Consider the following 25,166-nt stretch of genomic DNA (forward strand, 5'->3'; position numbering starts at 1 on the left):
GTGCCTGGAGCAGCACTGGGAGGGGGGTTTGGTGGCAGCTTCCCTCTGTGGTTTTAAGAGCTGGGGGGATTCAAACCCGTCTGTACCCAGAGCATCACCTCCAGCACCTGATGCAGAAGGCTCTGACTAGAAGGTTGCTGTTGTTGAGAAAACAGAGTGGAATAACAAAAAGGGCACTTTACTCTCTACAGAAACACTTAATAAAGTATTCTGCTGTTTTAAACTTAATAATGGAGGAGAGGAGCTGAGCTGAGCAGCTCTGGCAGGCAGCTCGGATGGAGGAGAGCGGATGTGCTCCCACCTGGGGGATCCGTGTCAGTAATGATTTGCCTTCCAGTGACCCCTCACTCATCTTGCTGCTAACGAGCTTTGCAAATGAGAAAGTGAGCAAAGGCTCCTTTTTTACTTTACATGAGCAGGGACTTGTTCAGGTATTTATTTTCCTAAGGCACAATCTCACACATGTTCTGGTGTGTGCTTTTGTTCCTTCCTCCAAAGATGATCCTCCTCCCGTTGTGTTTGCCCTGGCCGTGCTGGGGATGCTGCTGGCACTGCTGGGCAGAGGAGCTGTGCCCAGTCCTGGTGGCAGGAGGCCACACGGTGCCACACGCTGTGCTGGGGTGACAGCAGCGGGCACAGTGGGCACAGGTATCCCATTTTGTTCCAAACCACAGCCCCAGTGTACCGGTGAGGCTGGATCTGGTGTATTCCCAGGGGTGGCTGTGGGCATGTGGCAGCAGGCCCTGCCAAATCTGCCACTCTGTGTCACTTTGGAGATGTCATTTAAAAGTGAAAAAAGCCTGTTTTGCAAAACAACAGATAAAAATAGCACTTCCTATTCAGCACATCCATTCCCTGTGAGTACTCAAAATTCATTTGCTGACTGCAATCACAGGAATAAGGACTTGTGTGCTCTGGGATGGGAGGGGATGGGCTGGTGTCCAACTGTGCCATCAGCCAAACCATGTGGAGCTGCTGGTGGCTCCTTCTCCTCAGACCCCTCAGGCAGCAGCAGGGTCTGAGGGTTGGAGCTGAGGGTCATGTTTAGCCTTCAGGACCTGTGTTATCAGTGCTAACACACAACAAGAAAAGAAAGTTTTCTTTTCCAATGCCAAGAGCAATTTTCAGGGTTGTCTGTCAGCACAGAGAAATCAGTTCACTTCTGCATAGATGGAGTGGATTTGCAAGACTGTGGAATTATATTTGTATGGTAACAGCTTCTCCTTGGAGCTGGAGTCCCCCCCTACATCTCCTTTACCTCTCCATAGCATGGATTAAGCACCAGACCCTTTTCCCAAGCTCTGAGCTATATTTCCTGGTCAGCTCCACAGATAAAGGCTGGGCTGGGAATTGGAAGTGAATGCATGCAATATGAGTCTAACGTGGTAAACCACAAACTGTTTTTTCTTTTGAATCTCTGGGTAACAGTGTGTGGGATCCCTTTGCTTCCTGGCTCAATAAATCCATGTGTGGATGAGGGGTGTGCAGAGGTGTTTGCCCAGGACCTGCTGGGGCACCAGCTTTCCTCCCACCAGGGTGGGACGTGCCACCTGTGCTCGCCCAGACACCATTATTGACCGAGTTGCTTATTGATTTTATAATCATTTTCCAACAGAGCCCCCTGTCCTGTGTCACTGCCAAGGCAGATTGCAAATTGAACTGCACCTAAATTGATGGGGCATTGATTAAAACTCACCGTAATTATTGGTTCTCTGCTGCCCAAGCCAGGCAAATCAATGTCAGCAAGAGCAGATCTGTCCCTTTATAAAAGCACAGTGTACACAGGGTGAGTGCTGGCTTTCCAAGCTCATCCAGAAGCCCAAGCTGATCCATCAGGGAGTCGGGATTAGCACAAACTGGCTTTTTCCATGGTCATTTCTGACTCCTGTGGGCAAGAACATAGCTGCACTCAAATGGACTTCAGTTTTCCCCCAGTCTGATCCATCGGTGGGGCATTCTGATGGGAAATCCTCTGCTCCAGGGGCAGGGAGGTGTGTTACAAAGATTTATAAGCCCAGACAAGCTGTGGCTGCCCCAGAAGTATCCAAGGCCAGGCTGGAGAGGGCTTGGAGCAACCTGGGATAGTGGGAGGCATCCCTGCCCATGGCAGGGGAGTTGAGCTGATTTTTAAGTCCCCTCCCACCCAAACCATTCTGTGATTTATTGTGCTCAGTAATTGCTTCATCCACCTATTCATCCCTGCAAAACCCTCCATGGAGAGGCTGGTGTTGCCTGGCCAGTATTAATTGCCAAGTTTGCTGATTCCCCTGGCTCTCCTGGGCAGGGACACATCCCAAGGTTTCACGTTGGCTCCCAAAGCTTTCTGTCCCTGGAGAGCTCTGTGCTGCAGCACAGCAGCTGACTGGAGAGCCAGCTCTGCTCTGAGCAGGGATGGATGTGGAGAGACAGGAGCGCTTTCTTTTGCAAATGCTGTGCTGAGCTATTTGCCTGCTGTAATTAATGACTATTAGGATGCATAATTATGAACTGAAAGGAAACACGTTTCCTGGTGGTTAAGAGCCAAAACTGGAGGAATATCCCAAGGGTGGCCTCAAGCAGAGTAGGATGAAGGGAGGGAGGGCTTTGCTGACCCACTAACCCAGTCACAGGGAAAGAACCATCTTCTTCCTCTGTGGGCTGGAGAAGATGCTGAGCTCAGCACATGGATCCGTGCCAAGGCAAGAATTCCAAGTGACAGCACTGAAAAGCTGTGGCTGATGCTCTGGCTGTGGTCCTGCAGCTCTTGCTGCCTTACAGTCCCATCCACGTGTGTTCAGCACTCTGGAAGATCCCTGAGGATCTCTGGGGGGATTTTGAGCAGAGCCCTGCCCCTCCCCATCCCTGTGGATGTGGGGGAGCAGCAGAGGGGGGGATGCAGTGCCGTGAAGCAGAGGTGCTGTTTGCAGCCAAACCTCCCTGTGTCCTCCAGGGAGATCCTCTCTGCCAATTTGCACAGCTCTGCTTTTACAGCAGACAAGGAGGAGATAAGAGCTGTATCTGCACATTCACAAACACTCTCATCCTGGTGCTGTTTCCCAGGCAGCTCCGGGGTGGTGGAAAGCACAGGCTGCTCTCAGTGTCCTCTCCTCCTTCATTGTTCTGTGTATGCACCTGGGAAGGCTCCTGCTCCCAAGTCTTCTGCTGCTTCCTGCTGCTAATTCCAGAGCTGTGTTTTTGGGACCCTGCCTGCTCTGCAAGGATGAACAGCATCCTATTCCAGAGCCATTTGCTGCCAAGATCCTTTGGATGGAAAAGCCTTATGCCTTCCCTTCTCGCCCTACCCAGTGTCCCCAGGGATGGTGCTGAGGTTTGTAAGCTTCAGAGCTGAGGGCACAGGAGGCAGTGAGGGATCTGAGGGACAACTGGCACAGAGATCAGCACATCCCAGTTGCTGCAGGTGGGGCAGAAGCAGTTTTGATGCTGCTGCTGTAGGGAAGTGGCACAGGGTTTCTAGAGGAGGTAGAGAGAAAGATGCTACCTTATAGCAGGGTAGGACAAGTGTGATGGTTTTACACTGAAGGAAGGGAGGTTTAGATCAGATGTTAGGATGAAATTCTTCCCTGTGAGGGTGGTGAGCCCCTGGCACAGGGTGCCCAGAGCAGCTGTGGCTGCCCCTGGATCCCTGGAAGTGTCCAAGGCCAGGTTGGACAGGGCTTGGAGCAGCCTGGGAGAGTGGAAGGTGTCCCTGCCCATGGCAGTAGGGTTGGAAATGGATGGTCTTGAGAGGTCTTCCAACCCAGACATTCTAGGATTCTGTGATGGCTCAGAGGAAGCCAGGAGTCCCTAAAGCCCCTTTCTGCTGTCCCTGTTTGCTTCTTAAGTAGCCAAGAGTGAGCAAGGTTCAGCAGCCCATCTCCCATCAGGACCCTGCCAGTGTCAGTGAACTCAAGGTCCAGGGTCTCCTGAACTTTTATTAATATGTACAGCATTTTGCTCACATGGAAAATTGATTTTCTTTTTTAAGCATGAAGTATAGTGGTTTTATAACCTTTCTTCTGCTTGACAAGGGCCATTTATAAGCTGCCTTCATCACTACCTGTGCCGTCTCCAGTCGAACTTATCTTCAAGAAATTCCATAATGCATTTTTAATTGTGAGCTGCTCCAGACAAGATTTATTTATTTTTTCAAGGACTGGCCTTTTTGTTGTTGTTTGTGTGCATGTCTGTTTGGTGAAAAGGGATAAATAACCAAAGTGGAAGTGTGCTTTAATCTGGGTGACAATTTATCAACAGCATTTGCCATCTGCTGGCTTTTATCTTTGGGGCAAGGAAAACAAGCTGGGGAGCTGGAATTAGAAATTAGAGCCATGGTTCCCTCAGCTGTGGAAAACTGATGAGCCTGGGCTGCCATCCTGGCTGCCCCCAGTCCTGCTTCTGCCATGGGCTGGTCCTGCCCACAGCAGGTATCAAGATCCTTTTGGGCATGATGCCAAGGCCGTGCTTGCTGACCTGCCTGGCATGGGCTGAGATGGGTTTCTAGGTCATTCCCAAGCACTGAGATGGTTCTCTGGGTTGGTCCCAGGTGTTGAGGTGTTTATTTCTGGGTTGCACTGGATTTTTCTGCATTTTGGAGGAACAGGGAGCAAACACAGAGGGTTGTGAAGTTTTACCCCACACCGGCTTGAGGCTTTATTGCTGTGTAGTTTTGCTGCCTCAAGGATTTCACCCTCTTCCAGAGGGAGGATGAGGGGGGAGGCATTGGCAGCAGACCAAATCCATGCCCCATGGCCCTTGCCCCTTTCCCAAGGGCTGTGCAAGGTGATGCAGGGCTACCCCATCCATCTCCCAGGACAAACTCATCTGCTTCAGGTGGAAAAGGAGTTTTGATGCTGCACTGACTCTGGGGTGGGCTGTGCCCTGAGAGGCACAGGGGCTCCAGGGTTGGGGAGGACGCCCAGGTGACCTTTCCTGTGCCCTGTCTCACTGCAGTGCCCCGAGGACCTGCGGCCCATGAAGGATGGCACCGGTTGCTACGACTACTCCAAAGGGATCGACTGCTCCGACGGCTTCAACGGCGGCTGCGAGCAGCTCTGCCTCCAGCAGACCCTCCCTCTGCCCCACGACCCCTCGTCCAGCACCATCTTCATGTTCTGTGGGTGAGTCCCCTCTTGTCAGTCATCGTAGTTGAGACGGTCACAATCCAAAGCAACACTCCATTTTCAGAAGGCTTCAAACTGTTTTTATTCCAGCCTGCATGCTTTTTCTACATTCTTACAAACTCAGAAGTTTACACTTTACTCATTGGTCACGAGAGACAAACCAAGTGCTCGTTGGAACAGGCAGTGGCAGGTTTCTCTTATTTCTCCTTCTTTCTTTCTTGTTTCTATGTCAACGACCTTGGTAGAAGATTCTTTCAGGGGTGAACGTGGAGCCTCTCATCAAACTTCTCTCTGGCTCACAGAAGTCACTGTAAAACCTCTTTCACAGTCAGTCACCTCCAAGGCTCCTCAACAAGCAACACCTTCCTATAATTATTGTTTTGTTACTATACACCAAGCTGCAGGTTATCTGTGGTTGATCACACCCAATCCAAAGAACAGCATTTTCTAAATCTGCATGTTCAAACAACACTTGCTGCTCTTGTATTGGCATCACTTGCTCTGTTGTGTGTGCTGGTAAAGCAATAGCCTTGGCCATTGGCATATTCTCGGGAATTACCAATGGTGGGTGCAAAGCCTGAGCTAAAACAGTTAATTCTTCATTACAATTTGCTAAAAGAAGGGATGGATAAATTATGAGCCCCAAAATACTGTTTCTGTGTTTACCTATAATCAAAAATCCTTGTCTTTTCCATGATATTCCAGTAATTCCTGTGGGAATTACCACATGATTTGCATTCACCTCATCTCCATCCCTGCCACCTCCTGTGCCACCCATCCCAACCCAGCCTGGAGCTGAGTGTCCAAGAAAAGGAGCTGACTTCCAGCAGGGAATAGAGGCACCTGGTTTTCCTGAGGGAAGTGTGAGGAGCAGTGTGAGCAGATGCACCTTCCTTCTTTCCCCCACTGTGTGACAGTACAGTTTGATCTGTGACTCACTGTGAAGGGACCCAAAAATTGTACATTGTGTGTTGGAGGGGAAGGTGTAGGATTTGTTTAGAAAATACTGCTTTTAAAATTTACTTTTTTTCCCCTCCCCTGTGCCTCCCTTAAAAATAGAATCTCATCCCTGATTTTGGCCAGGATCTTATAATCCTACACAATTTAGCATTTTCTCTCAGGAAAATCTCCCTGGCTGCAATGTGCTCTAAAAGGAGCTCAGTGATTATCTGGCTTTGTGCTGCACAGCTGCAGCCATCCACCGCCTGCCCCAGCCCCACGGCTGGTTCACACTCTCAGGCACACTCAGGAACCTACTCCATGTCCCAGTGTGACAGATTAGGATGAAGAAAAGGGAAAAAAGCCCTTTTGGAAAGAAAATGCCCACAAGCAAGAAGGAGAGTGAATTCGAGCAGTAACTCAAGGAGCATCCGTCAGGTCCCGATGCCTGCAGGTGCAGCAAAGACCTCACGCAGCTCTGACTGCTGACTGGTCCCTGGGAAGAGCAGCCCAGGGAGCTCTGCCTGTGCCAGTTTCTCCTTTATTTATCCCATTTTTGCTGCTTTGTTGTTGTTGTTGTTTTTTTTTTTTTGCCCCCCCCCACCTTTATTGTTATTGTTTAGCAGCTCAGAATGACTGAGTCACCAAAACAGAGCACGTTTTCTGCTCTTCTGCCTGAAGAAGGGGTTGGAAATTCATGTGGGCACCAGCACCCTTTGTGGGGAAGGTCTATAAAATCTTGGGACATTCCATGGTCTCCACCCACACAAATCTGCATTTCAGCCTTGCATCCTCAAGGACAGAGACTCTTTCCTTTTTTTTTTTTTTTTTTTTTTCCCCTTCTTTTTTCACAATCCCTTTGCAAGGCTGAGCTGCGCTTTGGGAGCAGGCAAGGAAAAGTGTGACAGACGGGTGGGAGCTCTGCTTGCAGCAAAATGCAGTCGAGGAAGGGGAGAGGGAAGCAAGCCCGGGTAGAGGTGGGGTTGGTGTTAAGCACTGGGGCTGTGGGGAGGAAGGAGTAGGGAGGGAACAGAGGATTCCCAGTATGGTGGGAACTGACAAAAAGGCTGGTGGAAGAGGAGGAGAGGCAGGATGGTACATTTACAAAAGATTCCACTGAGGTGTCCAGTGTCTGCAGTTAAATCACATCCCTGCTGCCTGCCTCGGTTTCCCTTCCTGTCAATTGAAGATGAACATGTGAATCTTACCCAGAATTGGCTTGAAAGTGGGATCAAAGAGCAGAGGAGCAGCCAGGCTGGAGCTGCTTCCTTGCAGGAGGGTATTTCTAGGTGGAAGAAGGGGCAGGGGCTTGATTTTGCTTTGCTGTGGTGTGGGAAATGTTTGTACCCGAGCACCAGACACACAGTGGGCTCAGCTCTGCTCTCCAGCACAGCTCCAGGCAGGACAGCATGGAATAATGGAATGGTTTAGGTTGGAAGGGACCTGAAAGCTCCTCTGATTCCACCCCCATGCCATGGGCAGGGACACCTTCCCTCAGACCAGGGTGCTCCAAGCCCCACCCAACCTCACTGCAGGCAGATGGGCCACGCTGCTACAGGAGGGAGGGGAGCTGGGAACCAAGCCCCCATTCACTGGTCACCCAACCCAGCCAGGACAGAGGATTTGGGCTCTGTGACCCTTCTTGTGTCCAAACAACTGCTGCAGGTGTTGGTGGTGCTTGGCTGGGCTCAGAGAGGCTCCTGGGGTGGGTTGCTCTGTGCCTGCTCATCTCAATGGCCTGTGGTGCCCCACAGGTGTGTGGAGGAGTACAAGCTGGCCCCGGATGGGAAGTCCTGCCTGATGCTGTCTGACATCTGCGAGGGCCCCAAGTGCCTGAAGTCGGAGGCCAAGTTCAATGACACCCTTTTTGGGGAGATGCTGCACGGCTATAACAACAGGAGCCAGCACGTCAACCAAGGGCAGGTGTTCCAGATGACTTTCAGGTATGTCCTGGTTCTGCTCCTAGTTTTGGGAATATGAGGGTGGTGAGCTGGGACCAAGGTCCAGTGGGACAGAGCCAGCATCTCTGATTTGCCCATGAGGGGAAGAGAGCAAGAGGATAAAAGCATCCATGGCTTTCCTACCTGCTCATTGTCCCCTCTGGCAGCAGCACAGGATCCCCCTGGGCTGATCTGTCTTGTCAGGATGAAACACATCCAGCTGTGCTCTCTGGGCCTTTCTCAGGAGTGTTGCCTCATCTCTTTCTAAACACTGATGTCTTCCATCTCCATGATATCCTGCAACAACGAGTTGTTTGGTTGTGTGTAGTGTGGAAGAGTATCTCCTTTGCTGTGTTTTCAGCCTGTGCCAGCTGGTTTCATTCAGTGCCCCCATCACAGTGCTGGGAGGAGCTGTGGATATAGCATGACAAATAATGTAAATGAGCTGAAGGTGAATGCCTTCACCTTCCAGGGCTCACAGAGGAGAGCTTGCTGAATTCAGGGCTGGCAGGTGAGTTATTGAGGTTATTTTCTTCAGGTGTTCTGTATGTACCTGTGTTTTGATTAGGTGTAAGCCAAGGTGGCTCTGTGAGTTTCGAAGCAGCAGCATTGATCACAGTCAGGAGAGGATCCAGCCCACACCCCCCCAGACACAGCTCTCCCTGCCCAGCTCCTGTTTATTTCCTGTTCAGGCACCAACACCTCATTGCTGCCTCTGATTTTAGCTGCAGCTGTGGGTCCTCATCCCTGCTGCCCACAGAGTTTTTCCAGGTGTTTTTGCCCAGCTGGCCAAACCTTCCCTGGCTGTGGATTCAAGCTGAGCTCTGGCCTTCTGCTCTCTTGATGACAGAGGCATCACAAGCTGCATCAGCAAAAGCTTTTGTTGGGAGTGAGAACTGACAGGGCACAAAGGCAATTTTCCCAATAGACTCCACTTTGCTTTCTCTCCCTTGAATTAGAATTGTCAGTGGAATCATCAGAGCAGAGCCAGGGCTGCAGAGATGAAGTTTTCCATGAGCTGGTGGCTCTCAGGGATGTTTTGCTGTTTCCAAGTAGCAAATGTATCCCCTGTTCTCAGGGCTGAATTCCATCTGGAAAGCACACAAGGATTGTCTGTGGGGCTGGTTTATCCTGGGGTACGTGGCTTCTTCAAGTCTTCCCCTCTGAGGGCACCTGAGGATGGCAGCTTTGGGCAGTCCTGAGCTGGACCAGGAGCAGTTCCTGCCGGGGTTGCCCTTGGAATAAAACACCTGAGGTGTTGGGATGGCATCTTCCAGGGGCCAGAAAGCTCTGCCTGAGGGGTTTTGTGCTGAAAAAAGGGCTGTTAGTCCTCCTTCCCAGGGCTGGCACCACTCCTGCTGTGCTGGCTGGGCTGTGCAGTGGGGAGAAGCTTTTCCCAGTGAGGAGCTGTGCAGTGACAGCCAAGTTCTGTGTACAACCTGCTGTCACACACAGGGGTTTCAGTCTGTTTAGTCCCAGAATTAGAATTAATTTCAGAAGTAGAGGGGTTTTTTTGTGAATGATGAGCACTGGAGAATTCTACAGATTGTTTGTTGTCTTAATGTGGCTTTTTTGTAATTGTTTCTTACTCATTTTTTGAGAGGACTTAGTTGTGTTTCTTTTTTTTTTTTCTTTTTAGGGATTACTGGTTTACTTATATTAGGTTGTTTGTTTTCTAGGTTAATTTTAGGGTAGTGAGTGCTTTTGTGACTAATAAAAATATACATTTATTTTTGTTCTCTATTGAGATGAGATTTTTTTCTTTACATTGCGATGGGTTTTGTATAACAAAGGGATGAATAGTTTTGTTTTCTGGTTTTGCAATGGCAATTATATGTTTACTTTGTAAATATAAGGTAGTTCTTTTAATCTTTGTGAGGGAGCCTAAAGGTGTTATTAATTTTTTATTTTTCAGGCTAAAATGCATAAGAAATAGCTGTGATGTTTGTGTTTGTGTCGAACATGTTTATAATTGCAATTGTTTAGTTATTATATGTTAAGTTAGCAGCAGTGAGGGGCAGGAGAAAGCAGGTCTGGAACTGCCAAGCTGCCCACGTGCTGCAGGCTGTGCCGTGCCATGAAGTGGCTCTGCAGAGCTCACAGCACATGGTGCTCCAGAAATGCTTCCAGCAGCCTGGAGGGTCAGCACAGCTGCCCTTTTCCCATCTGAGTGAGGCTCCAAAAGCAGCAGGCAGTGATGAGAAGGGCTCAGCTCCCTGCGTGCAGCGTCCTCCCCCAGGGCCAGGCTGCCAGAGGTGCCTGCAGGTCACGGTGTAGAAGCACCATTACATCATCCCTTAACAAGGGAAGAGAAGGAGGTTAATGGAGAAGAAATTATTAACTAAAAGATGTAATTTGCCTCTGATTTTCATAGATATTCAAGAACCTCTCTGAGCATTAAGACACCAGCTGTTAGAGAAGCCCTTAATTTGGTGCATTTGAAACATAGCAGGAAGCTGCCTAATACTAGGGATTAAAAGCCTGTTTCTGCGAAGTAGGAGCAAGAACCTGCTATCAGAACAAGGGGCTGAGTATTTTAGAGGGATTTATGACTGCTGGGATCCTTTAGCTATGCAGATGTGACAATCTTTTGAATGGTGTCTGCTTCCCATGTCGCCACATCTTCAGTGTCTTTAATAAATAGGATATTCTCAATCTGCCAGGCATGTCAGCATGGGGTTGGGAGGGAGCCTTTGTGCTGGGAAAAGCTGCCTTGCACACCCTGGCCTGGGCAACACTTATCAGTTACTGCAGAATTTCCATCCCCTGGGGGTCGGGGAGGTCTCTTTGCCACCTAAGGGGCTGCAGCACTGATTAATTAGAGTCTCTGCCCTTCTGGTGGCTGCAGAATGAGCCAGTTTCCATGGAAGGAGCCACTTTGGGTTATCTGGTCCAATTGGAGCACAGGGCACAGGATTTCATCCAGGCAGTCCTTGAATAATCCAGTGAGGGAGACTCCACGCCCTCTCTGGGCAGTCTGTTCCAGTGCTTGGTCACTGCACAGTGAAGAAGTTCTTGCTCATGTTCAGATGGAGCTTCCTGGGCAGCAGTTTCTGCCCCTTGCCTCTTTCTGGTCCCATTGCTGGGCATCACTGAGCAGAGCCCTGCCCATCCTCCTGGCGCCCTCCTGGCCGTGCTCAGCACACCAGTGGGATGGATCAGGTGTAGCAATGATGGCTTCATGGTGTCTGACCAGCTGGAAAGGCTGGGGATGTGCAGTGGGTACCTTCAGGATGCAGAGCACAGGTGGGTGTGGAGATGCAGCACAGCTTGGGAGCTCTCAGGCCTCGGACCAACGTGTGGTTGCAGTCAGTGCTGCTTCAGATTTTGAGTTTCCCCTTTAATAGATGTCATTTTATCCTAAGGGCTCAGGCATTTATCCAAAGACTTCAGCTGTGCGACTGAGGAGATGGCAACACCCAGGGGATGGGTGGAGGAAGAAGATTGTGGCTGCTGAGGCCAGTGTACCCCAGCAGGGCTGGGCAGCAGCCAGCCTGGTTCCTGCTGTGTGCTCCACATGCACCCCAGCACTGATGGAACACCTCGTTGTGCTGCCTAGAGCCTGTCCCTGCTCACATGGCCCTTTGCTGGTGCCAAGGACCCTTTTCCCCATCCATCAGTGACAATGCAGCCACAAACCAGCAGGGTGGGAGCTCCACAGCATCCCTGCAGCTCTGCCCCAGCCATCAGCAGTCAGGAGCTCTGTGGGCAGCTTCTTCTGTACTGAGGTGGTTTAATAACCACTGATGACTTGTGTGGAGCTTGGGGTGCTCAGCTGCTCTGTTGGACATGCCAGCATGAGGGTTCCTGCTCGGAGGAGTGCACCATGGCATCGCTGCTGCTGCTGCCTTATTGCAAGGATTTAAATCACAGCACTCCTCCAGTGATGCTTCTCCTGTGCAGTCCCTCGTGGGCACGTTGGGAGGGGACTGAAGAGGATCTTCCATCACTCACCAGAAGCCTCCCTTGGTCCTTCCACTGCTGAGCCAAAAGCACATTCAGAGCCATCTTCTTCTGTTCTTCTGGGCACCCTTTCCTCTCCTTAAAAAAAAAAAAAAAAAAAAAAGGTTGTTCCTGTTGGCAAAATGCTCTGTGAGGTTAATAAGTAGGTGGGATTGGAGCTGATCTATTCCAGTCACACTTCCTGGTCTAGCTGGGAGGCTCAGCAATGGATGCAGCTCACTAAAGACTAGATTAGAGCGATTTTCCCCCCGTTGCCTCACGGTGGGGCAGAGCCTGAGCCCTGTGCCGTTCCCAAAGCATTGAGGAGTTATTTTCCAAATGGGTTGTTTGTTCATTCTTTATCTGGTTTTGTGTTGTCTCTTTGCCATGAGGGAATAGATATTTTTGTTTAAAAGCTGTTTGCAGTTTCAGACTGTTGCTTTTATGCCATTAATATGGAGAAATCCCAAAATACTGCCCGTGGAGCCAGCTTTATTTACTGGATTATTGCTCCATGGCAAATGGGATGTCAGGGCGATGCATGGCAGCTGGCAGCAGCTGTCTCCCCTTACCAGAGTCCCTTCCCATCCCTACCTCTTCCTCTCATCCTGGCTCTTGCTCCAGCTTGGCAAAGCCCCAGGAGGACACAGGAACACCCCCACAGCCCCTGTTTGATTCCTCCCAGCAGAGGTGCAGCGACTCCGGGGAGTTCCGAGGTGTTGAGGGCAGGTAAGGAGCCAGAATGGTTTGGTGGCTGGAGGCAGGGAGAACATTCATGTTGGGGCTCCCTCCCTGCTAAGCACCAAGTGGTTTCCCCCCTCCATGTCCAGGGAGGATGGCTGTGGAGGACCCAGGGCTCCCGTGCTGTGCAATGCCAAGCACCTTCCTGCAAACAGGAATCATCCTTCCCTCTGCAACTCAGTCCCTGGAGGATGCTGTTCCCCCCGTTCCCACTTATAAAACAGGGCTGCTGCTTCTTTGCAGCCTTGGGGAAGGGAAGGGAGCAGGTTGGAGGTGGTGCTGAGGTGCCAGGGGTGCTGCAGGGAGGGATGGGCACTGCCCCAACTGCTTCCAGCAGGCTCTGCCTCCACACAGCTCCGTTCGTGCTGTCAGGTCGCTGAGCTGATGTGGGCAATTCTCATAATATTGATGGGGAGTTTGGCCAGTTCATTTTAAATCTGTCTCCTCTTCCCCTCGATGCTTCTCATCCCTTAATAAACCAGCACAGTGGTAGCAGGGTGAGCTGGCAGCTCAGTGCCATCCCTGCCGGGGCTGTTTGGGAAACATCTCCACCCATCCACTGTTCACCTGGTGCCCTCCCACCCGTGGGTGCTGCCAGGCACTGACATGGGGGCTCAGCATCACGCCTGGTGTGAGAGGCTGGAGGGGCTTTGCTGGTGCCCTGGCTTGGAGCTCACGGGCCAGCCCTGGCAAGGACAGCCTGCTTCCCCCTCAGCAACACGAATGTCATGTCTGTAAGTGGTTACATTAACACCCTTCCCCCTGCCCCCCATTTTTCTCCCTCTCTTTGAAACGTCCAAGCACAGGAGTTATAATTGTGCTGTTTATTATTCCCGAGCCCAGCGCCAGCCAGTGCACCAGTGCCTTGTTTACCTATTACCCTTCAGGCCAGGATAATGGATGGATCTCTTTTCTAGTGGCTGCCTTCCATTTCATTCATCTTTTTATTGTTTGTTGCTGCAGTTCTATTACCTGTTCACAACTTTGAAGCCTCAGACACGCTAGTTGGAGGCAATGATGTCTTTCCAAGCCAGGCTAACACCTCATGCCGTAGTCCTGAGGAGCAGCTAAGGGGTTTTTAGGAGTTTAGCAGCCCTGTGAAGGTGGGATCTGCTGTGGCATGTATGGGGTGTTTCAGAGCCCACAAACACACACTGTATTTTGAGCACATCTTCACTGGCCAGGCTCAGCAGTGAGGTTTTTCCAATCCAGTGTATAAATGACTACTGCACTTAGCACAGCATTCCATCAGTTAGGTCACTGTTGCATCCCTTTCCATTTCAAAGATCTCATCCCACCAAAAAGGATGACAGATTGTGTGGCTTTGAGCTGCTGTTGCCCAGTCTGCAGCCACGCACTTCTGCAGGATGTTGGGAGCATTTTTTATTCTACAAAAACAAAAGCAGGTGTGGTGTCAGACAATGCAGGGGTCCAGGGTGGAAGAGATGCTTTGTAACAGAGGTTGTTCAAATACTGGAGGTTCTCAGAGTGGTTCTGCACCAGCTGCAGGTAGGATTTAGGAAATGGGCCATCACATCCTTGGTGAACACGGACATGGCCATGGCAGCCACCTCCTGCTCCTGCTGCCCCATCCCAGCTCTGGATGCACCTCTGAGCTGCTCCGTTTCATTCCTGCCTGTGCAGGTAGCAGGATGACCTCACAGACAGTCAGCCTCTGCTCTTTGGTCATTGCCTGTGAGAACCCCACTGCTCCCAGCATGTGCCTCAGCCCCAGGGAGAAGGAGGAAGAGGAAGAGGGATGGCCACGGTGGAAGCTGTCCCTGCAGCCAGAGCCCAAACCCAATTGTACATTCATGATTGTGAGATTTAGATGAGGAAGAAGTAACTCAATCAGAGGGTGGGCAGGCCCTGGCACAAGCTGCCCAGAGCAGCTGTGGCTGCCCCTGGATCCCTGGAAGTGTCCAAGGGCAGATTGGACAGGGCTTGGAGCAGCCTGGGACAGTGGAAGTTGTCCCTGCCCATGGCAGGGGGTGGAAGGCTCTTACAGGCACCAGCACAGTCCAGAGCCAAGGCACTGCTGTCAGAGACGTTGCCAGCACCCACTGGAGCTGATGGAACATCATCCATGGGCTTCTCCTGCCTCAGGGACCAGAACTTTCCTTTCCCTGGCAGTGGAGCTGCTGCCCCTGCAGTGAGGGATGCCAGGGAGCTGTTCCTGCTCCCCACTCCCCCAGCCTGTGCAGATGTTTGTATTCTCTGCAGCTGATGAAAATATTCATTATCTCGTTAGCGGCTGCTGCGGCGGGGGAGGCGCAGATTTGCATTCCCACAGCTGATCCCACAGCACACGCCATGGAGCTGCCACACAGCAGCAGGGCTGTGCCCAGGCAGGGCTCTGTCCCTCCTGCCCTGCCTGCTGCCACACTGCCAGGCAGGGAGCAGTGCCAGGGCCATGCACGTGCAGCACGGAGGACAGGAGGAAGATGGGAGAGGGATGTGGAGGAAGGGAGAGTGCCTTGGGGCTTGCTCTGTGGGTTGGGAGGCAGTGAGGAGCAGTGCTGAGTCTGGGAATGCTGCTGAGGTGTCTGTGTGTGTATGGCAGGGTTGTGTCTCCTGGCTGTGGATGCTCCTTGTGGGACGGGAGGTGCAGGGTCTGGGGGAATGCTCATCCCTTGGGAAGGTGGGCCGGGACACAGGCTCTTCCTGCCCAGGGCCTGCCCTGCCATGGTCAGTCCACACTCACATCCCCTGACCCATGTCCCCACACAGCTGTCAGGGGGTTCCCTGAGGTCTTCTGAGTCCACCTGGTGAAAAGTTGATGGTGACACCCCCCATAAGGATTTGGGAGAGAGGCCAGCAGTGTGTCCAGGTGGCCCAGAAGACCAGTGGCATCTTGGTCTGTACCAGCAACAGTGTGGTCAGCAGGAGCAGGGCAGTGATTGTCCCTGTGTACTCTGTACTGGTGAAGGACACCTCAAATCCTGGGCTCACTTCTGGGCCCCTCACAAAAAGAAGGACATTGAGGTGCTGAAGTGTGTCCAGAGAAGGGAACGGAACTGGGGAAGGTTCTGGAGCACAAGTCCATGAGGAAGCTGGAGGTGTTTAGCCTGGAGAAAAGGAGACTCAAGGGGAGACACTGAGAGGTTGATCTCCTCCTGGGTGACAAGCAATAGGACAAGATGAAACAGCCTCAGGTTGCCCCAGGTAATATCTATACTGGATATTTGAAAAATTTATTCCCCAAAAGTGGTGTCAAGCCCTGGCACAGACTGCTCAGGTCAGCAGTGAAGTTATACCATCCTTGGAGGGATTCAAAAGGTTTCTGGAAGTCACACCTGGGGACATGGTTTGTGGTGGCCTTGGCAGTGCTGCGTTAATGGTTTGACTCAGTTGTCTTCTCCAACCTAGATAATTCCCTGGTTGTGTGAACAGGAGAGGAGGGATGAGAGGTTGGCACTGGGTACTTGCAGAACCAAGAGCTGGGCTCTGCTCCCCTCCTGGCTTTGGCAGAGATGTGGTGATCCATGTGCCACCCCCTCCTTGTCACCACTCCCTTCATGGTGCCCAGCACTGCCAAACCTACCTTCGCTGTCCCCAGCTCCTGTGGCACCCAGGAGTTTCCCCTTTTCCTGTGCTGTGGGGAGCAGTCCATGGCATGGCCTCGCTGGCCTGCTGGCCTTTCCCATCTCTGACTTTTATGATATTAATTATAGTGGTGGTACTGCACAGTTAATCTGCATTATTAAGAGATGTGGAGGAGATTGGTTTTATAATAACAGCTCAGATTTATGGAGTACCTTTCATCCCAGGGGGTCCTTATTGGCTTTATAGCCTTGCAGAGAGGAATTGCTGCTTCTTCCTTCCTCATTTCACAAGAGCTGTAGCTGCTCCTGGGCCATGGGAGCTCTGTACCCACTCAGGACACATGGAAATACAGGTTATGTTCAGCTGAAAAGCAAGAGGAGAGTGAGACAGGAGGGTTTGAGGCAGTAAATTGTGACCACATGACTTTAGGATGTGATAGCAGCATTTTTGCATTGTCTGATGGGCACTGTGCTGGTCCCCATTAGCTGGGCTGTGGGTTTGTGCTGGTCCCCATTAGCTGGGCTGTGGGTTTGTGCTGGTCCCCATTAGCTGGGCTGTGGGTTTGTGCTGCTCACACCATGGGACCCCTTCAGTGTCACCTTCAGGGACAAGGCTGACATTCAGCTCTTCCTTGCTAGTGCAAGCACTGGTTGATGGAGATTCCCCATCCAAGGGCTAAATCAGTTTGACATTGACTTAGCAATGCGAATCCTTGCTCCAGGCAATGCAGTCAAGAACAGTCACCAGCACGGGGACATCTGAGCACTCCACAGCTATGCCAGCTGTCAAGCCATACCTGCTTCCAAGGTAACAGCAGGGCTTGGATGCAGTCCTCAGTGCAGCAGGAAGTCTTGTCTTCCTCTTCCCCATCCCAAGTGTCCTCTCCAGAGGTGGAGGATTTGCTGTTCTGCCTGTTGCAGTGCAGCTCGTGACTGCATAAACCTGAAAGCAAGTGCTGGCTTTGGGCTTGGGCCCCATCAGTTGTACCCAGTGTCCCAAAATTGGTGGACAAGCTCTGCTGGGAGCCCTCCTGTCCCCTGTAGCATAATCCAGACCCCCTAAATCTTCCTCTGCACCTGGTTCCTGGGCAGCATGACCTGGTTTGGATGCTGGTAGCTCTGTGCAGAGGAAAGCTGGAGCAGGGGGTGGGGACAGGCCCAGCATCCCTCGCCCTCCTCTCTGTGCCCCAATGATAATCTTCGCTGCTGTGGTGCCCTGCCCCTGCCTGGGCTGCAGGAGGAGTGTCCCATGGACCGCTGCCTTCAGTAACAACTCCCTGGAGATGAAAGCTCGAGCTGTTTGTGCTGGTTCATTTCCCCCCAGCACGGGCTGGAGGAGCCCAGCACAGGCAGACCAGCCTGCGTGCCTGGCCCCAGCTTTCCAGGGAACGCTGGCACTCGCCATCTGTGCCGTGCCCTTGGGCAGCAGGCACACATCTGGAAGGTGTGGCAGCACTGCCACTTGTCATCAGGCACCCGGGGTGTGATGGCTGCAGAGCTGGGAGGAGGGAAGAGATGTGGGAAGTGCTCCAGGCACCTCGCTGAGCCCAGGATTGAGGCTTGGCTCCTGGCACCACAGTTCCCTGGGAGGGTGGCAGGGGTGAGGTCACTGTAGGTGCTGTCACCTCACCCTGTGCATAGTGTTGTGGTTCTGTAATTAAGTTCACACACAGAAACGCAGCTCTGCAGCTGCAGTCACAAATCCCAGCTAATTCTCCATGTGTTCTGGCTGCCTGACAGTGCTGCTGCTTGTGGAAGTGTCCCCTGCCTGGGCACTGCCTGTGCCTGTCCCCTGGGGACACCAGGCTGGCAATGGTCCGTGCTGGTAGAGCCATGGGCTGGCCAAACACCCTGCATGGGCACCTCGGGCAGGCACTGGGGTCACCCTGGGCTCGGGATGGTGGCACAGGGACGCTGGCACAGCTGGAGCCCACACTGGTGTATGAGAGGTCTGGTGTGGAGGGGAAGTTGGAGCAATAACTGCGCTGAAATGACATTGTCAGAGTGCCAGCACATGGAATGTGTGGTGGTATTGCAGCCCTGCCGTTGCCTGTGGCTGTTTTTCTTCTGCTTCTAATGACTAATAGAGAGAAGACAAAACAATTTCTATTAGTTTCTCCCACGCCGCAGTGGGTTTCTTATTTTCCAAACCTCATTAGAGTTTGTAATACCATGGTGGTAGTCAAGAGCAGTCCGAGTCACCCTGGGGGGAGAGAAGAACCGAAGAGATATGATGTGCAGCCCAGCATTAACACTGCTCCTGGCTCATTTCCAAGGTCCCTCCTAATTCCTTTCCAAACCTTTATGCCTTATCTTCATCTTAAAGGTTAACAATGAAGCTTAGGAGAGGGGGAAAAAAAGAAGTGTTTAAGATCTCAAATTGTTAAAGAGAATGGATGTGTGTGCTGAGTGGAGAGCTGGGTCTGAATTTACATTGGAAAGGCAAATATTAATATTAAAAGGCTGTGCTTGTGCTTCCTAGGGCACCGCAGCTGGGGTGTGAGTTTCCCTGGAAAACTGGGGCTGCTGGTGCACAGAGAAGCCATTGGCTGCAGGATGCTGTGCCCAAATCCCAGAGGAACTGGATCAGGTCAGGCACCAGCCTCCTCAGGAAGCCCCAGTGGGTAGTGCGGGCTCCTCTGGAGTCAGTGGGAGTTTTGCATTTGTTGCCTCCTTACAAACAATGCCAAGGAAGGTGCCAGGAGGAGCAGCACCCAAACAACCTGTGGGAGAGGATCCACAGCCTTGGCTCAGCTCAGCACTGGAATCTGCACCCACAGGACGTGTCCAGCCTGGCCCAGCTCTCTCAGCTTGGACAAATCATTCCCATAGGGAAGCTGTGCCCTGGTCATTCTTGCAGTGGCCACAGCCTGGTGGGCAGGAGCTCCATGAGCTGCTCAGGTCTGTCTGTCATCTTCTCCATCGAGTCATAAAGAGCTGGAAGCTGCTGAACTTATGGAAGCTGACAAGGTCAGAGCCTTTGGCTGTCAGTGGTGACAAAGCTAATGCAGGGAGACACCGTGAAGAGCGGATACATGGAACAAGACATGGATCCTCCTGGCAGATTCTGAGCAGCTCCAGCCCCTTGCAGATGGGCAGATTTCTCTCCATCCACAGGTGCTGGGTATTACCCAGACCTTCCACTCAAGGAGGATGGCACACAGCCCAGATGTGTCATGGGGGCCCTGCTACCAGGTTCTAGGCTTAGGACAAGGCTGTTGAACCATTGTGAGGGTGAGCAGGCCTTGGCACAGGGTGCCCAGAGCAGCTGTGGCTGCCCCTGGGTTCCTGGAAGTGTCCAAAGTCAGGTTGGATGGGGCTTGGAGCAGCCTGGGACAGTGGAAGGTGCCCCTGCCCATGGCAGGGGGTGGAACAAGATAAGTTTTAAAGTCCATTCCAACCCTGTTGGAATCACAAATCTGTGAGCCTGTGATTCTTTTGCTTTTCTCCAGCCACGGGTGTTTCTGATTCTGTGTTGCTCACAGCTTCTCCATCTCTCCTCTCAGAGTGAATTCCTTTGTGTTTCCCCTAGAAATGGCTTCAGGAGGGGATTCATGAGCCTCACGTTCACTCTCAGTGCCACAGTGGTGGGCACCACGGCTGAGTTCCCTTCAGTGCTCAGTGGCGTTGCTGAGCCTGTGTGGCCCTGAGGAGGGCTGTAGTACCTGGGGGATGTTGGGAGATGCTCTGTGGGAAGATCAGGTTCAGTGTTGGCAGAGCACAGTGCTGATGGGAGCACCATGGAGGGTTTTGGGGCTCAGCCTGGGGGTGTGTGGAGGGGATGGTGCTGAGCAGCATCCGTGCAGACCCCTCACACCAGCCCAGGAGCACCAGGGCTTCCGTGGGGCACCGGTGTGATTTACCTCCTGAAACACCTCAATTTAAATGCTAATTCTCCCTGAGCCAGGGGGTAAGGCAGCTATTGGATATTGTCAGGCTGTTTATTGCTGGCACTGAAGTGGGACGGGCTGGGGACATGGACGAGCAGCACAGGGACAGGTCCTATCCACAGCATCAGGGGCTGCTGGAGGGATGATATTGGTGCTCTCCTTTTTGCCTGCAGCCTGGTCCAACCACACTTCATTGCAGGCCGTGGTTAAGGCTGAGAGTTGGGGAACTGAAGGGGCTCCTGAAACTGGCAAAATCTGACTGGTCTCTCCTCTTTTATCCTGCCTTGTTCTGCAGGAGTGGGGCCTCGCTGAAATTAATGCTCAGTAAATTTGGAATAAGTAACTGCTGCTTCACAGGGTTTGCATTAAACCTTTATAATTCACCAGTGCTTGAGGTCATGGAGACATGTTGGGGAGATTTACAGTGTGCTTACCTTCTCCTAAGTGGCTGTGGCAACAGGACACCCTCTTTTCTCTTTCCCAGTGACTCCAGATCAATTTTTTTTTTGGTGATGACAAGCTAAAGGGAAGCTATTTCTCAATGTTCCTGTGTCAGGCTGGCCTCTGCTGATCTTGCAGCCACCCCGGCAGGCAGCTTCTCCAAGGGAAATTTGGGTGAAAAGCTGGCACTAAATAACCTCAAATCCATCGTGTTCTCCCCGAGCCATTGTGGGACAGAAAGAAGTAAGATTAATAACTAATTCTTTGCCAGAGCAGGCGTCCTCTCAGGCTTCATAGCAGAAAGGAGTAGTCACTTTGCTGAACATAAGCTTGCTGGATGATAATGTGATTAACATTTGTAGCTGTGCTGGCTCAGATAAGGGTAATTAAATCTCACGCTTCAGGGCATAAGCTAATCACTTGTGGGGTCACTTTATATATAATATTTATATATTTACCCCTTCATGAATATACTTGCCCAGGTGCTGTGGTGCAGGGTGTGCATTCGCTGTCAGTGTTGGGTGGAGGCAGGAAGCCCCGTGCCAGCTGATGCTTGGAATGTGCAGTGGGAGTTTTACAGCTGCAAGGAAGGCTTGGTTTGCAGAGTGCATCCTCAAAGCCATGTCCTGGGGGAGCAGAGTGCCAAGGGAGGGAGCCACAGCTGACTGAGCTAAAGAGGAGAAGCTGCTCATTCACCCAATGGTGTTGCTAACAGGAAAACGAAATGCACGTCAGCCACCAGCTGACCTTTCCCTGCTGCAGGCCAAAATCCCACTGCCAGCTTGGCTCTGGCTTTGAGCATCTCAGCAAGGAGACATGGTGCCCCAGGGCCAGCAGAACTGTGCCCTGGAGCAGAATTCAGCAGCCGTGGCCCAGTCCTGGAAAGCCACAGCACTCCAGCTCCTCCCCAGGGCCTGCATTGAGCTCTCCTGCTCCCCCCAAACCCCATTTTGCCCTGGGATATTGGTCCTTTCTGGAGGCTTCTCACGGGCTGTGTGAGCTGCTGCCAGCACTGCGGAGTGCAGCGATGCAGCCCAGCACTGCAGCACAGCTCTGCTGCATGACCTTGGCTGTGCTATTAAAGGTCACAGTCCCCAAAACCACAGGTGGTTCGTGCATCTGGTTTCAGGAGGACGGGAGAACAGTGGCACAGCAGGCTCTTGCTGCCTGAGCCCTGCTCCTAGTACCTGAGCAGCCACTAATTGCTGTCACCCCACCAGCACCCCGAGATGTGGGAGCTGCTCTCAGCTGCGTGTGTAACCCCAGGCAATGGGTGCGTTGTAGGACTCGGCTGAGGATACACCAAGTGTCCATCAAAGCCAGCATTTTGAACTCAGTTTAATCCATGTGGCTGCCTTCCTCCTCAGCCCACCCTGCCAGTATTGTAGCTCGCTAAAGCCTTTGGTCATTTGACCTTTCCCAGCATCAGGTTCGTTTATATGGAATCAGTTCCCTTCAAGGCTCTGGGTCAGATGCTGCTGGGAGAAACTGCATTTCCTCATGTAATGACTCGGTATCTGCAAAATGCCTTGGGAGATGCTCAGATCCCCAGCAGGAGAGCGCTGTGCTGGGGAGTGGATTCCGTGTGCATCACGCTGGAGAGAGCTGCGTGCTCGCTGTTCCAGTGAGTCCTGGGCAGCTGTTCCACTGGGAAGATGCCAGGAGCAGAACAAGAGACACAGGAGGATGTTGTGGGGCTGGCAGGTTGATCTGCATCCTGCCCAATCCCACTGGAATAGCCCTGTGACCCCCACACCTGGCCCTGCACCCCTGCAGGGGTGCCAGTGCCTCTTCCGTGCCCCAGTTGGAGGCACATGTGGCAAGACGTGCACAGGGCTGCTGTCACATCCCTCCCCTCCTCCGTGTCCCTGCCCCTTGCACAGAGCCCGCTGGCTTTGATCACAGTTTCCAGAGTGCAAAAAAAGGCTGGCAGGAACCCTTTTGTGCCTGCACAGCGAGCAGCGTGCAAGGCACAGGGTTATTAAGAAGGCCCCGTGGAAGAGGAGCTGCAGCCCTCTGTCAGCTGCCAGTCCATGGAATGCTGTGCCCTGGGCACACCCCAGCAGCCGTGTGCCCTGCCTGGCGTGTCCCCATCACCATCCTGCCCCTCAGGCAGTGAGGACTCTGCAGAGGGACAGTGCTGTGCCCAGGCCCTCTGCCCAGTGGGTGCTCCTCCTGCATGGCTTTGGCTCATCCCTGCCTTGGGATGGCAGGGAGCAGGGGCCTGGAGGTGGGGAGAGCTGGAAGAGACGCAGGAAGGGTTTGGTAGCAAGAATGTATCATGGAAGTGCTGCTGAAGTCCTGCCTTGCACTGCTGCTCCCTCCTGTGATGGAAGCTCATTGTGGGCGTGTGCCCACCCCTTGGCTCCCACTTGCCCCTGCTTTTTCCTTGGCCTTTTGAGTGTGGAACAGTTGAATAAATGGATAACAAGAGTGGTCCTGCAGAACGTGGCTGTTCAGTAAATGCCTTCTCATAGAGGCAGCAGCTCTGAGCAGCAGCTGCTCTTTGTGGGTCCCCTCATGCCTCAGCTTCTCCCTCCTGAGCTGCCCAGGCATGGGCCACCAGCCCCCGGGGCTGTCCTGCCTCATGGATGAGCTGGGATATGCCCAGGGAGAGCTGTTCTACAGGCTCATGGCATGGGTGGGTGCTGCTGAGATGGCCCAGGTGGGAGCAGGAGGAGATGCTGCCTCCTTGTGTCTCCTCTGCCCAGTGTCAGGGTGCAGGGTGCTGGATGAACATGAGCTTCTGGCACCTGTCATGCCATCTCTTTGTGTCCCTTGGGGTATGCCAGGTCCATCCCCTCATGTGGGACAGCACTTGGGAAGGTTCCACCCGCCTCTTCCTAGGAATCCTGATCTTCCCAGAGGTGGGATATGGGGCAGGGCAGGCAGGGACCCTCCTGGCCCCTGTGCTCATCCTGGTGCAGGATGGGGAGCTGACCTGTCAGGATAGGGACAGTCCCACGCTCCAGGATGGCAGGCAGGCTCGGTGCAGCTGCATCCTGCTTTTCCATCACACTTCTCCACAGCTTTGGGATTTGGCAGCACTTTTTCCCCTTTTCTGCAGAGGCAGAGCAGCAGAGACTCCAACATGCTTCTTCCCCCATTCCCTACCAACCTGCTTTGTTTTGCAGCCCTGTTTCCCACCACCCACATGGCTCCCAGCTCCAGCAGTAATTGCAGTTCCCCATTTGAAATTGCTGTGACAGCAAAGGGCTCAGAGCAGCAAAACATACCACCATGGGGATCCCGTGCCCAGCGGGATCAATCTGAGATTTGTGAGCACGCTGTGAGTGAGAAACTTTTCCCCTCAGAAAAATAAAGCACTTTTTTTTTTCTTTTTTGCACCAAGGCAGTGCGGAAAGTGAGGCTCCTGAGCTGCAGTCAGGTGCTGGTGGCTCTGAAATGGGAGTGGAGCATGAGGCAGGCTGCCTGTGCAGCCAGAGAATCATTGAATGGTTTGGGTTGAAGGGACCTTAAAGATCATCTTGTTCCAACCTTCCTGCCATGGGCAGGGACACCTTACACTAGAGCATCATCCTTAAAGACCCATCCAGTCTGGCTTTGAACACTTCCTGTGCCCCACTCATGTGTCCCTACCTACAAATGCTCCTGTCCTGCCTTGGGGCTGGGAACATCCCAGGTTGGTTGCACAGGGCTATGGCTTCCTGCTCACCTCTGGTGCAGGTTGCACTGGCCACATCTTGGCCCCAGAGCAATGGGAGGATGCCAGGGAAGTGTTCCCTGAAATCAGCATCTTGCTGTGCTGGGACCCGTGGGAGTGACCAGGGTGTCCCCAGTTGTGAGATGAGCGCAGGATGATGGATCATCCCCCCAGGCACAGACTACAGGGCGTAAAACCAAGGAAGGTGAGTGAAATCAGCAGCTGTTTAAAGGAAAATATATTACAAAAAATGCAGCTGGGGCAGGCTGTGCCAGTCTGAACCTCCCACAAGCTCCTGGGGCTGACCTGATTTTGCAGGAACCTCCCTTTCTTCTGCTCTGCTGCCCTTTTGTCTCCACACCCGGAGGATGCAAAGCCTCCTGGCCTATATTTTGGCTCTAAGATCAATATTTAAAATCCCCCCTCCTGTTTCCTTGGCGCAGGCGCGAGGCATTTCGCTTACCGGGGGAGGCTCGTCTCCCAGAGACCTGTCTGTTCACCATTTCAAATAATTTCCCTGGTACTGTTGTTCTAGAAACAATTCATTAGGGGCCTATTATACAATGTTATACCTGCCAAGGTTAGAAAAGATCCTGCATGTGTGGTAAAATTGTACTGTGAGCTGTACACGAGAGTGGGTTTTTTTGTGTCTGTCTGTAAATTATACTTCTTCTGCCTTTTGGAGAGCGAGTCACTGGGGGGTGGGGGAAAATGTAGAGGTCACGATGCTGCCTGGGGAGCCTCAGCAGAGCTTGGTCACTGTCCACATGGAGATGCTGCAGGTGTGGAAAGGGGCAGTTTTTGGGGGTAGCAGCCATTCCTCTTTCCTTGCCCCCTCTCCAGGGGCCCACTTTGAAAATCTGGGCCAAACCCAGTGGCTGGGTCCCCAGGCTGAGAGCAGTTCCATATTTCTGGAGCGCTAATGGAGCTGCATTCCCTGGGGAGCTCATTAAGCATCATCTCAG

General features: G+C 52.4%; 1 protein-coding gene and 1 long non-coding RNA gene across 3 annotated transcripts in view; one reads left to right on the plus strand and one right to left on the minus strand.

The window, feature by feature from the left end:
- Positions 1-25,166, plus strand: part of ASTN2 (astrotactin 2) — a 320,575-nt gene that overhangs the window by 177,640 nt on the left and 117,769 nt on the right. Inside the window, exons 12-13 of the mRNA XM_053961860.1 lie at positions 4,930-5,096; positions 7,793-7,981. Coding sequence (XP_053817835.1) covers positions 4,930-5,096; positions 7,793-7,981 — 356 coding nt within the window. The remainder of the gene's footprint in view (positions 1-4,929; positions 5,097-7,792; positions 7,982-25,166) is intronic.
- LOC128798412 (uncharacterized) lies at positions 15,870-17,744 on the minus strand. Of its 2 annotated transcripts, XR_008434419.1 has the most exons (4): positions 17,284-17,744; positions 17,004-17,149; positions 16,206-16,570; positions 15,870-16,038 (listed from the first exon to the last, which is right to left on the minus strand). It is a non-coding gene; the product is annotated as an uncharacterized LOC128798412 (long non-coding RNA). The 2 variants fall into 2 exon arrangements; XR_008434418.1 differs by having other exon boundaries at positions 15,870-16,570.

The sequence above is a fragment of the Vidua chalybeata genome, chromosome 21, assembly GCF_026979565.1.
Source record: "Vidua chalybeata isolate OUT-0048 chromosome 21, bVidCha1 merged haplotype, whole genome shotgun sequence".
Taxonomy (NCBI): domain Eukaryota; kingdom Metazoa; phylum Chordata; class Aves; order Passeriformes; family Viduidae; genus Vidua; species Vidua chalybeata.